This window comes from Gymnodraco acuticeps, unplaced genomic scaffold (genome assembly GCF_902827175.1).
Source record: "Gymnodraco acuticeps unplaced genomic scaffold, fGymAcu1.1, whole genome shotgun sequence".
In the NCBI taxonomy this organism is placed as follows: domain Eukaryota; kingdom Metazoa; phylum Chordata; class Actinopteri; order Perciformes; family Bathydraconidae; genus Gymnodraco; species Gymnodraco acuticeps.
Window position 1 is genome coordinate 130,516 of NW_022991614.1, and position 13,793 is coordinate 144,308.

At 43.1% G+C, this 13,793-nt stretch overlaps 1 protein-coding gene across 2 annotated transcripts in view; it reads right to left on the bottom strand.

The window, feature by feature from the left end:
• Window positions 1–298: 298 nt before the first annotated feature.
• Window positions 299–13,793, bottom strand: part of LOC117534033 (protein phosphatase 1 regulatory subunit 29-like) — a 372,457-nt gene continuing 358,962 nt past the window's right edge. For both annotated transcript variants that reach the window (XM_034198047.1, XM_034198048.1), the window contains 3 exons: window positions 12,829–12,978; window positions 11,226–12,220; window positions 299–10,770 (listed from right to left, as the gene is read on the bottom strand). In XM_034198047.1, the coding sequence (XP_034053938.1) occupies window positions 9,177–10,770; window positions 11,226–12,220; window positions 12,829–12,978 (2,739 nt within the window). In that variant the 3' untranslated portion in view covers window positions 299–9,176. The remainder of the gene's footprint in view (window positions 10,771–11,225; window positions 12,221–12,828; window positions 12,979–13,793) is intronic.

Genomic DNA, 13,793 nt, shown 5'->3' on the forward strand with positions numbered 1-13,793 from the left:
AAAGGGGCGGAAAGTTTCCATGGGAAGTTAAGCTGGGGAATTTTGGAAATATTCGATGCAAAATTAAACAAAAAACATGACATTTCAACAGATTTTTTTTAGAACAGAACAAGTTTTAATTATTTTATTGAACAATTATTTGTTTCATTGAAGAACAAAAACTGGAATGTTGAGTTAAATATTACTCATCTGTGCATGTGATGGAGGAATGCACAGTGCCTGTAGGGGGTGTGGTCTCAATAGCCATGCAGTGAGCAGTGTGCTATGGCATGGATATTCAAGTGTACACTAAAATATACTTTTCAACTATATTTAAGTTCCCTATGAAGAGCCAACCTTCAATTTAGAAAATTCCCAGTTTATTCCCATGGAAAGTTTCCATATTTGAAAATTCCCTGACTCTAGATTTCATACATTGTGATTCACTGACTCTAATGAGTGCTGATACCCAATTCAAACGTGTTTTTAATTATATGAATATACTCCTGTAAAACATAATTAACAGCTGATCCATGTTGACAGTACCCAAAATGGATCATCTTTCAAAATGACATTTGGGAGCACCCTCTGCAGCTAAGATAAAACTACAGGTCACACAGAGTCTCACTAATGATGTCTTACATAACTGCCAGGGGACAGAAATCAGAATTGTTGGAGCTTAAAGGAGTAGCAGCCACATTTTACTTTAATGTTCTTATGGTGCCAGTTAAGTCAATAGCTAAATGGCCTTAATTGAATACCACCAAGTCACACAAAGGACCTCATGGGATGTCTGTTTCCCGTTATGCACATGTCTGTATTTACTTATGATATCTCTGGAAATATGTCAAAACCTTGTAACATATACTTTTTTTATATATATCATAAATAAATAGTGGCTTATTTATGTATCCATAATGATCACAAAGACCTCTTGTGAATGGGTCTCTATGCTTTTAATTATTAAAATGTGCCTCCTGATTTTGCACCCAAAATCTGTCAAAATGGGTTTAGAATTCTCGACAAAGAACAAAACCCCAGACCTCTAGATATCGATTTAAAACGGGACTAATTTCACATCACCTCAGTGTCTGTCTAAGCATGGTGGGTGACGAGCATAGGAATCATTACATGGCTGATTTAATAGGTATTACGTTCCAACACAACTTGGTAATAACACAACAACAACTAGTCCTGTACAAATAGGGCTTTACATGCATGTGGTTTTTGTAAGTGATGCATCGGAGCCACAGTCAGACCAATGTTCAGGTGCGTCAGAGAGGTTTCAGCTTCAGTGCCTTGCTCAAGGATACGTTTGACTCTGTAGCCTACTGCAGACATGCTTTATTCAATTGTTCCTCTCAACTAGATCACACAAATGGAAGTAGCATTCAGAGACTAAGATGATGGAGCATCAAGTTCCACAAACAACAAGATTCTAACTTTCACTTTGTGGACATGCACCAGATAAGCGTCTCTCAACCCACTTTATGTATCAGTGTTCCTCTGTTGTCTCACCTCAATTTCTTTACTGTTTGTCCTCCAGTCTCTTTCCCTCCGCTCCACTCTACCTATTCTCTTTCGACTCACTGAACCAAAAGTCAGCAACACCTGCGATTGAATCCCTGAGATACCAGGGGTTGAAAAGTCAAAAATCAAAGTCTCCCCTTTACTTAACCCAGGTGTGTGTGTGGGGTCTGTCAGACCACCATCTTACCTCTGCAGGGCAGGAGTTTGGGGAATTAGAACACCACTCTAGTTGTCAGAGTGCAAGCTAACCTGCTGTGCTAATGCTAATCAGGCAACGGAGGAGCAAGAGGGTCAGGAGTAAAAGCTTTACAGAAAAAGGAAATTCACTCAACCAGGAGGATGAAGGGAGGACATGGTGTGAGGGAGGTGGTGCATGCATGGGTAGGTTTGACATTATGGTGTAGGATAATATTCCTGTCAGTGAACAGTGTGAGCAAGCATGCCAGTGTGTAATTACTATCAGTGTTTGTGTTGATGGCAGTCTGAGTGCAAATGTGCCAACGAGTGTGTGTATGAAATTGGCAGCATGCAATTAATGCTGAGTGTGTGTGTGTGACACAGCAAGCAGGTGAATGAGCACAGCCTCATTGGAGTACCCTGCAGACTTTGAAGGTAATTCCACTTCCAGCGATAGAATTACTAACAAAGAACTGCTAACAAAGCACTTATATACTAATAAAGGGCTGGCTTATCTAAAGCCAGTTGAGTAGCACTTGAAATGTTTGGCTCTATGAAACCTGATGCACTTATATGATTCTGTTTTCTTCAAGGTTGTGTCTTCCTGGTCGAATGTACTTATTGTAAGTCGCTTTGGATAAAAGCGTCAGCTAAATGTAATGCAGACTGAAAGACAGATGAATTGAAAATGCTTCAGGTACCTGGCCTCGGCCATCACTCTAGCGACAAAATGAACCTTCATATCAAAACCCCTCAAACTCACAAACACTCAAAGCAATATGAATGTTGCTCATACTCGTTGAGGACGCACTCGTGCTGAGCTGCACTGTCTGACACAACGGGGTTATTTGGAAGCAGATAAAACATACGAACACACATATAAATGCAAAGGATAATACTTTAAAGAAAAGTCTTACAGCAGAGCCGGTTCAATCTTCCAAAAGGACACTCTCAAACTCTCCTGCTGTTTCTCTGCCTTCCCTGAAAAACAAGGTCCTTGAAAGGCCAGCCGTGACAGGCATTTATCAGCCCCTCAACACACCTCTCAGGGTGAGTGTGTGTGTGTGTGTGTGTGTGTGTGTGTGTGGAATTGCCTGAAGAAAAACAGAATCTAGCACGACCAAAAAAAACCTTGGTTTACCAAAAAAATAAAATCCCATATATTCAATTGTACACAAACCATACTGTTGTATTATTTGGTATTCATTTACATTTTTGTTTTCTAATTTAATATAGGGAGGTGTCTGCAAGGCAAATGGCTTCTTTGAGTTGTTGTAATGTGTAATTTAACAAAACGTATACACAATTTAAGATCACTTTAAAGTCAGACAGATCAGAAGAAACCACGAGAACTTTAAATATGACATTCACAATAAGCAAAGTTCATTCTAACATTCACAGATTATAACAGATCATGAGAACAATAACACTACAAGTAAAACAAGTTGAGAAAAGTAATGCATAAATTATACAAAGAAGTAAATACACTTTTACAGGCCTGTAAAGTTCCTTTTTACAGATGTTTGGTTCCACTCCGCCTGCACATAAAACTCGCCGTTTGGCACTTTTTAAGAATGTTTGTGTCTGTAAACGTGGATAGAAATATTCAGTCCATATTTTGTGTGGGCAGGTGTGAATATGGCATGTTTTGTGTGTGTGCGAATGTGTTTGTAAGTGTGTGTGTAATGTATACTTTGTTTTGTGTAGGAAGGTATATGTTGTATGTCTTCTCACATTTCAAGTCCATATAGTGTAACTCTAATCTATTCAAACACGTACAGTATATTCATTGGTTCTCTACATTAGTGTCTGTGCGTTTGTCGTGTGTGTGTGTGTGTGTCACAGTTGACCTCCGGTAGAAACTCCTCCACTTTTGTTGTATGTAGAATTCATAAAGGGGACTCCCTTCCTCAGTCTTGGTCGTGAGATTGAGTCAAAGGATCAACAGATCAGGTCACCCCGCAAATAAACCGACAAATCACCGTCCCAACCTCAACAGCAGACAGACAGTGTTGTTTGCGGTTTAGCCACAGTCCTGCTTCCTCTTTAGAGCCAGTTGAACTAGCCAGGGCCAAGGTCACCTAAGCCGGTCTTATCGGAGAGTGGATGGATTCGCTGTGAAGCCTCCGGTTCGACAGAAACAAGTCACTCAAGGGCAGAGCATCTTTCAAGGTAATTCCTTCAGGCAGAGCCATAGCAACTGCGTGGTCACAATCTATTAAAGAGTAGAAAGTACTCAGAAAGTGCTACCATCTGCCAAGGTAAATGTTATAATTATAGTAGTGGTGTTTACGATTAAAACACGTATTCTCTGTAATCAAGATGTGGTGGTAGTTCCTTCTTACTGCCGTGCAATTCATGGTAAACATCAATGCTTGAATCACGGGAGGAAGTCATAATCACACTTGTTAATGTGATTAGTTTGCGTTAATCTCTTTTTGATGGTTTCCAGATTAGTAGATAAGAAAGCCGAAACTACATGTCTTTGAATGTCCAGCAACATACATACAAAATGAACGTGGGCTATTAAGTCAAAACGTTTTGAATGTTTTTGACTTATCTAACTTATTAATAGTCAAACAAAAGGAATTGAAATTGGAAACACAGACTCCTTGGCAGAAGTAGGGTTATGGTCATTACTTGACATGACATGAATGCAGACAGAGTGATAGGCCAGGTAACCCCAGACGGGTTGTCTGTTTGATTACATTGAACCACCTTCTCCTTAATGATGCCTTGCTCATTGGTTCCCTGTGCTTCTTGAAGGGTGATGCTTGTGCTCTGAACTGAGCCTTTCAATGGTACTTTCTCCAAGTCTGCCCATTCTTTGTTAGACGAATCATCAAGGGGATTTAGACCGGGGCCACGATGTACAGTGCAATGAAGAAGACATGGCTCTGCACACCAATATTCTCAACACCGAAAGACAAGTTTATCTTCAAAGAACATTTCTGAATACATATTTGTTTGACTTGTTCAGCAGCTGACCGATCATTGTGTTTGTAAGGCATCTGACAAAAGTAACCTGTGTAATTAAAATACATCAACTCTTCTCCTAGAGCAGCGAGAGTTTGGAAAGACGCCCTGGCTTGATCTGTCTGGCCTATAGTGGAAAGCAGGACTGTCCAACCCTGTCACACTATAGCGCAAAAATACTTAAAATCTTCAAATTGCAGCTTCTGAAATGTATCTGATGTAAAAAGGTATATATCTTACAAGTTAACAACATAAATATATTATTCTGTTTGCAGAATGCACAACTTTGTAAGGAGATATAAAGGTACCGGGCAAAGTTGGAGATTAAAATCCTAGGGACAATTTGTTTGATTTCCTGTATCGCATAACTTCTGTCCCCAGACTCCCATTTGTTGTACCGATATTAAAGTCCAAGAGGAGTTTCAAAAAGTTATGTTCACAGCCCGGGTGTATTGTACCATTAACTTGATAATGGTAAAGGGGCAAAAGGAGATGTGTAGAGGAATGCTTCTGGGTGTACTCCTGCAAGTATGAAGCCAGCCTCTGTCTGCACGATGCGTTAATGTTTACAGCATTAACACAAAGTCCGTGTTTCCACTGCAGACCCTATTGTACAGATCCAAAAGTTAATTTAAACAAGCGCAAAGAGGTCTTACTGCTATTCCCAGGGAACCATTGCAAGTATACAGGTTGGTATGAGGTGCAAATACATCTCTACAAGGAGGCATTCGAGAGGGTTGTTCTATGATTTTCCAAGACTATTAATTTGTTTTCCAATAAACTTGAAATGAGAAACCAAACTTGGTTGCAATGAGTCCCCGAGGCAGCCAGCAATATTGTCTACACCAGGGTAAAGAACACACAAATTAGTTTGAGGAGTATAGAAAGTCATTCCACTAAGTCTTAGATAAATAAAGCAGAAAGTACCCGTTGATCACAAACACCATAATGTTGACTCGAGCTCTTATTCTCTCTGTGACCTCGTCTTGGGAAAACAACAGCCCCAATGAGTGGGTTTATTGTTGAGCTCAGAGCAGACACCATGCCTGATTACCAGTACCTCTGGGACTCAGCACAGAACGGGTTGAATCTATTCCTCAGAGACCGCCACAAGTTGTGACATCTCCATTGTTTCCTGGTACGCTTTCCTCTGGAAGCCTGAGACTGTCAGAAATATCCATCACATTGGTTTATCATTGTTGTTAATTGGCCAGACTGGAGAGAAGACACACACAATCCCTCAGGTACAGTATCCGTACATCTGTCAGTCTCAATTTGTGGACTCTGGCCCCTGAGGAATGGAGTCAGACACCCGTCATGGTAAGTGAGAAATATCAAACACTTCTCTAGATGATTACATAGTTAAGAAAAGACTTTAAAGGTGGAAGAGGAGCAAGGCTTGGCTCAGTGTTCAAACAGAATTGTAATGTAGAAGTGAAATAAATTAAAGCGTAGATAAAACACACACAAACTGAATGATTGGGCAAATGTTGACAATCATGGAGATAATGTTATTCCTCACATCTAAGGGAAACCCTAGAGGGTATATGTAGGTAACCTCAGCTTTCTTCCCTCATTCTTCCAAATCAAGCCATTATTTCTAAACCCCGCAGCCTGTGGTACTAATTTAAAACTAATTGATTGGTTATTCCTTGGACCTAACACGTAGGGGAGCTGCCAGAGGATTATGAAAAATGGGACAAACGAAAAAAAAAAACTGGGCTCTTCATAAAAAAGGGAATTTCCTCTGTGTTTTTTTATTTGCTCCCGCCCGCCAACATTAGGTTCTATTGATCTGATGGAGTAATGACGCGCCTTTCCCATCCATTGTGAGCGCTAGTGGGGCTATTGGATTGGCTGCCACAGATGATATAGAGAGGTCAAACTCAGGATGAACAATATGTACAAAATCAAAGCATGTTAATATGGTTTGTTCATCAAATGATGACATGTTTTCTCATTTACCCCTCAAGGTTCAAATGTGCTTTTGTTTGCTAGGGTTCTGATGTTTCTTCCAATGCAATACAACAATACCTGGTTACACAGTTGTTGCTAGGACTACTTTCTACTCTCATGCTAACATTGAAATGTGTATACACATGAGCATAATCCTCTTCTGCTACTTCACAACAGATGTATCACCTGACCTTCTTTGTAGAGCTCCATTCTGTAGACAGAGACCTGTATCGGTCAAAGAGGAGATGCCACCTTCTGCTTTCCCTTTCCTCGTCAAACGTACACCTCGAACAGCGGGTAAACTCAAGCCCTGTCGACACGATGATATCATCCAGTGGAAAATCTAATAGAAATGCATCACTTCCAGGCCAATCTGACTCAAATGGGAATAACACCCAGGAGGTTAGATCCAAACACTAGCTGACCTTGGCCTAATCGTAACCTGCAGAGTCATCGTGAAGCATACATCTGACCTTAGTTTTTCAGACTCAGGGTAATTCCTGTCTGCAAGAGTTACAGGCAACAGAAAACGGTGGACCATGGTTAAACATCTGATGCGGTAGGCAAGGACAGAAAGACAGATAAACCAACGAAGGCAGCCGTCATTAATTTCAATCAGGATCCCAGTCTGGCAGAGTTAATAATATCAGCATGCCCTTCTGACCTCAGACGATAGTACGACATCAACCTCCGCAAATGACTCATTAATGTACCCCATTAAGTTGGACAGAGGTTGCGGGTAGGGGGAAAACATGGAGGTGAATGAATTCATTAGATATTTAAAAGATAATTTATACATATTCAATTGAGATGTGTCACATCAGAGAAAGAGGTCAGGGTGAGAATAGGAATATGAAAAGACAGCCTGCTGAAGTGTATATTCTGATAGCATTTGTGTTGATCAAGAGGGAATGCAATAAGATCAACACATGAATGGCAAGTACTTCCATTTTGATTATCTGAAGCACTTGTCTGGTAAGCATCTGTGCCTCTTGTGTACTAAAATGCTCATGAATGCAAATGAGAACAACATCCATCAAGCCTCCTGGTTGTGTTGTTGTCATTACCAAGCCTTGCTCCTATTTGTTTTAACAGATTTCATTGTAACACCAAGAAAGTCAAACCCAAATATGAAATAATGAACCAAGAGTTATGTTCTTGGTTCCATACAGAAGAAAACAAATCAATTAATGAATATAACAAACTTGTAAAATCATACTGTACCTCCAAATGGCACTTTGGTCCATAGCAGGTTCCCACCCAGAGCAAGCGGGTCATATAAAGAAAGTGGCGAGTCATCCAGTCTGGGGCCAAGTACTTCCCTCGGGCCTTCACTCCACTTACCATCTATTGTATCTCAGTGTGTAGTGCAGGGAGCATTTGACATCATTTAAGTTTGTAAGCAGCCTTGCCTCGAGCTGATACAACACCCTATCTCCTCTCCAACGCTGGCAGGTTCAAAATGAGATGCAGCAAAACCTCTAACCTGCTGTCCATCTTCCCTAAATGTGATTACAGGGTTCTTTAATATAGGAGCCAACACCTCCACAACCAAACCGCATGACTTGCACTTTTGAAATGTGAATGTTTTACCTTATAGCTCAAATGAAATATGCTACAACAGTAAATACGAAATGGGCCAAGAGAGGTTTACTTTACACTATCTAGATAGACAGACATGCACGCACGCACGCACACACACACACACACACACACATCTAAATGCAAAGCATCTCCACTAAGCTATTCATTTTGCTACCATAGACAGGACTGAGAATAAGAGAAGACTCTGCCCGCACTGTAACCTCCCACCCACACAATCACTCTCACCAGCATGCACCAACTTTATACATGCCCACACACCGGTGAACATATGTAGTGAGGTGTTTCGAATCGATAAGCATGCTCAACACATCCCCTCCTCGACCTATCCTTACAATGGTTAATTACGAGGAAGAACAATTAGCCCGATAAGTATCACTTAATGTCCTCCCCCAAAGAGGAAGATTCAGGCTACTCTAAAACAAGTGCACCTAATTCCTCATCCGTCTCTCATTGTCTCCCTAAATGATGCTTCTATAGGAGAGCAGGTGTTGGCGGTGCATTGGAATTATTCTTTTGTAAATGGCGGTTTGATGGGTTTAGGACGTGGGTGGGGGTGAAATTGCCGAGCTACAGTAAGTACCAGTTATGAGGTAGAAAACATTTGCTTGTTACCACCTTTTCTTGCTCATTAGTGGGGATTTGACCGGCTAAGGAAGCCTGCGAGGACCAACGTGCCCAGCATGAGGTAGTTTGGTGAACAGCCTATTGTACGGGAAATAACCAATTTCAGAAACAACCTCTTAAAATGTCAATGGATTATTATGGAATTTTTTTAAACACCCAGAGAGAATATCTCTTTAACTCCAGCAGGGGAATTATCAATTTCAATGGATTCCTCAGTGAGTGCCATACGCTTTTGTCTTGCTACATTAACATCTGATCCCCTTTATAAGTCTGCTGTTGGCATCGAACCTCACAATCTCCCTTAGAACATTCGACTTTCCTTTCTTGGCTCACAGCTTCTGTTGGGCAGAAACCCCCTTCCAGTAGTCCAAAATATCGTGAAGGTCCTCATCCTTGGCAAACTGCACCTTCTTACGCAGGGCGTGGCCTGCCGCTATATAGGATGCTTCCTCTCTGGGGCTCTTCTTGTAAGGCCGGAATCGCTCCCAGATCCGCAGTGTGCTCTCAGACGAATACTCTGGACTGGAGGAGTAGCCAGAGTTGTAGTTGTGGTGACGGGAAGGTGAGAGCTGGGAGTAGGTGGCTGTGGCATCCCTCTTGGTGCGGCCCAGTGGCTTGAGGAATGAAGCCTTTTGGGCCGGTAAGGGTGATTCGTTGCCGCCCTCGTAGTAGAGCGCAGGAAAGGAGTGGCGGTGCTCAGAGCTGTGGTAGTCTGGCTGAACCTCCAAGTGGTGCTGGTGCTGATGCTGATGCTGCTGTCCTGGGCCAACCACTGCACCCCCACCTCCGTTCCCGTTATTACACCCCATCCCACCCCCATTCACACTCACCCCACCACCATTGATGTTTCCCATCCCATTTCCGTTGCAGCCGCCTACTCCGCCACCTCCTCCATTTCCGCCCCCTCCACCACAACCCGCAGGGCTTCCTTTTTCCATCGGGTACTTGGGAGGGTCGCTGCGCTGCTCGGGTATATCCACACTGTACACCCTGTTACTCTTGATTGATCCCGCTGCAGGGTTACAACGGTTCTTCACAGCAGTGTCAGAACTCAACTGCCTCTGAAGGGGCCGCACTGCATTGGCTGGCGGTGGGTCACGGTAAGGAGGGGAAAGGAAACCCCCACCGCTTATGCCCGGTCGCTCAGACAGGGGCATGACAAGGGGCACTGGGGCCATGGAAGGCGGGTGAGGGGGATGTAACTGAGGATGTAACTGAGGATGCTGCTGAGGATGTTGCAGGGGGTGAGGCTGAGGATGAGGTTGGGGGTGAGACTTTGGATGCACCTTTGGAGAGGAGGCCATGATCTGATCGCCAAGGTGACCCGGAGATAGAGGAAGGAGGTTGCGAGGGAGGGATGCGATGCAAGTTAGCGGCTGAGAGTTGGACACGGAGTTGGCGTTGTCAGCGCTGGTTACGACACAAGCAGAGGTATCCAGCTTCAGGGCGTCGATGCAGTTGTTGATGATCTGGTTCACCTTGTCCACCTCCTTGGCGATGGTGGAGATCTCTGATGCTGAGCCACGGCCATCATCATCCGAATCCTCCCCAGCCTCCGTCCCATTCTCAGCCCCACCTCGCATATCCACGACTGCTTCCCCTCCCATCACTGCACCTCCAGCTCCCATCCCTCCCTCCCTGCCTTCCACTGCCATTCCCGCCGTCCTCACATCAATGTAGTTGCCCTTGCCGCCCATTGCCTCAGAAAAGGCAGTGGCCATTTTTTCTACCTGCGGCAAAGTGGAGAGGCGTGAAGTACTGGTGTTGGCTGATCCGTGGAGCATGCCTGTGCTAGAGGAGGCAGACTGGGGCAGCTTGCCTCCTGCTCCACCTGAATGGTGGTGCTGGTGGTGAGCTTGCTCCTGGAGACGCTGCATCGCACCCGGGTCATTGGCCACTGCAGCAGCCGCCTCCGGGCCATACCTGAAGAATGAGAGATTCATTATCTCAACTCATATTTTGTACATCATTTTACAAATTATCCTAAACAGCATGATTGCAACATTAAGTTGAACCCATTACTTTTTTTTTTCAAAAGTTAATTAGATTTATTATGTCCTTTCAGCGATGCCATGGAGCGTCAGAATCCTTTCTGTTTTAATTAAAGCTCCAAGAAATTATAAAAAATAAGAATGGCCTAAAGCTTCAATAAAGATTATGGTAGGAAAAAAATGGCTTTTCAAAACTAAACAAAGCCAGAAACAACTGAACCTCTTAACGACAAACAATTTTACCAAGGAGACACACAATGCTGTTTGGCTAACATATTAGATGCAATCACTGTGTGGTGGCTCCCCTCTCTGACCTTTATTCTTTAGGGAAAAAAGGTCACTTAACACTTCCATAAACACACAGACAGAAAACAAAATGTCCTGTACCTCATCTCCAAAATAGTTTTCTTCACGCTTATAGCTTTCTTCTTCTCCTCCAGGATGCGTCGCCGCCTGAGACAGTAATAGACTACTCCAAGCACAATGACCATGCCAAACAGACATCCCAGGATGGTCATGATGTAGTGGGTAGTTGTGGACGGATTGGCTTGTGGGTCCTCTGACCCCAAAGCTCGTGTGGTGAAGAACAGACAGGTGTGGTTGTACCGCTGAGATTTGCTTGCAGACGCCACACAGTAAGTGTAGTTTGTGTGTGGTTTCAGTTTCTCCAAAGTCAGTATCTCCCTCTTAAATTTCAGGGGCTTGACGTCTGCAACAAAGCTTTGGTTGTACTGGGAAAGGATGTACATCTTACTGTATGGTCGTGGGATCTGTATCAATAGAGAAGCGCTATAGATGGAGACAGTTTGAACCTTCATGGAAATCTGATGGTTATAGGTAGGGAGATCAGTGGACGATATGGTTGGTTGGGGGTACAGACCTTGATCTGGGTTATCCAAACCCATACCTGACCCATCTTGATCTGGTGTCTGTGAGGTCATCCCTGGAATTATTACACCATCGCGACACATGGATAAAAGAGTGTAACGGGCATTTCTTCCGTGCCCTGGCAGCGGACTCAGAAGAGGATAACCATTCATTTCCAGAGGCGTTTCGCACTGGAGGCGGTCGTAGGTGTGGGTGACATTGTTGAACGCCTCCAGCCAGGTGAGGAAAGTGAAAAGATCACAGCTACAGTGGAACGGGTTTCCCGCCAGTTCACACACCTGCAGCCTGTTGAGGACCGTGAATGTAGACGGGTCAAGACGAGCCAACTTATTGGAAGATAAGTCCAGGCTGCTGAGGCTGGGGCACTCCCAGAAGGCATTGCTAGCGATGACCTCAATAAGATTGTGTTGCAAGAAGAGGCATTGGATTCGACCCAGACCTCTCAGCATGCCCTCAGTCAGGTTAGTCATCTTATTGTAGCCCAGCTGAAGAACCTGAGACACAAAGACAGAGTAGACTTTTACACTTTTTAATAAAACCAAACACAAAACAATCTAGTGTTAATAATTTGGTGGATGTTTATTGATATCTTTTATCTGGACTAAACCTATTATTGAGTAAACAGCTTGGAACGTTTTCAACAGCAACCATATGAAAAGATTGTGGCAAAATGGATGTTGGTTATATGGTTTCAGATTATATTCCTACCTCAACTAGATTCCCTAAACCTACTGTATTAAATCCTACTTATTTGAACACATTAAATCAAATTAATGGTGCAAACCAAGCCATTACAAAATATACAAATAAGTTAATAAAATCAAAAGAAAAAACAATAAATGAATAAAACACTAGTGTACACAATACATGTGTATGTAATTTATTATATGTAATGCCTTGTCTTTTATCTGGACCCTGAGTCTGTAATAAAGTTTTCATTCATTCATTCAATACACACTTCGAGGGATTTAACACAGACCTGAAAACAAATAATGTAATTATGTTTTTATAAATGTATGAGGGTGGATTATGAAGACAATGAATCTCTAATGGCCAATTTCAAACAAACACATAGAAACAGAGTTGTGTTTGGGCTGCTGACCTGTAGGTTGGCCTGTCCAGCGAAGGCTCCATCCTCTATGTAGCTGATCTCGTTCTTGGTGAGATTGAGGTCAGTGAGGTTTGTGAAGCGGTACATGGAGGTAAAGAGCACAGCCTTAAGTTTGTTCTCATTCAGCCTCAGGTCATGAACCTACAGGACACAAGAGAGCAGATTCATTTCAGTTAATGCGTCGCTCCCCTGGCAGCCATAGAGGAAAACCTCGCCAGAAATAGCTGCCAAGAGCATTTACACCTCCAAACATGCAGGTTTGCTCTCTAATGAAGCATTTCCATAATTATACATCTGGTCAAAATGTGTTTAGTTAATCGCCGTCTGTTTGTAAGGAGCTGAATCCCAACTGAGATAGTAAGCAGTGATACATGTTGAACCCAGGATGTAGTTGCTTGTTAAAGAGGCCCTATTCCGATTTGTGGGTATTTCCCTTTCCTGTAGTGTGATGTTTTTGTGCACTTTAAGGAGGGGTAGGTAAGTTTGAGAAACCATGGAATGCTCTTAACATCCCGATAGCAATGAATATCTTATATGATTTGACAACAAATCCATAAAATATATCATCTCTGGAAGCCGTGGCGCTGTAAAAAGCACGACCAATCATTTGAGCCGGCTAAAGTAACTGGATGGCCTACCTGCCTGTCAGCCGTCCATCTGGGCACAAACTTATCTCGTGCCCTCATTGGTCATGTGCGCGTTCGTGTGTGTTGGAGGAGGGGCTCTGTGAGGAAGTGGCAGCTTTGTTCCGGCTGTGTATTTTCAAATTCTAGCGCACTCGAGCTGGTTTCTCCATTCTTACCGACCCCGCCTTTAATGGTCTGCAAAGGCTAACATCCCTGTGTTCCTACCAGAGATAGTTCCTCTCTAGTATGTACAAGCAGGCTAATACATAACCAAATAGAATCAGCATACTCAACTTGTCCAAGCATGGACGTTAAGGGACATGAATCCAA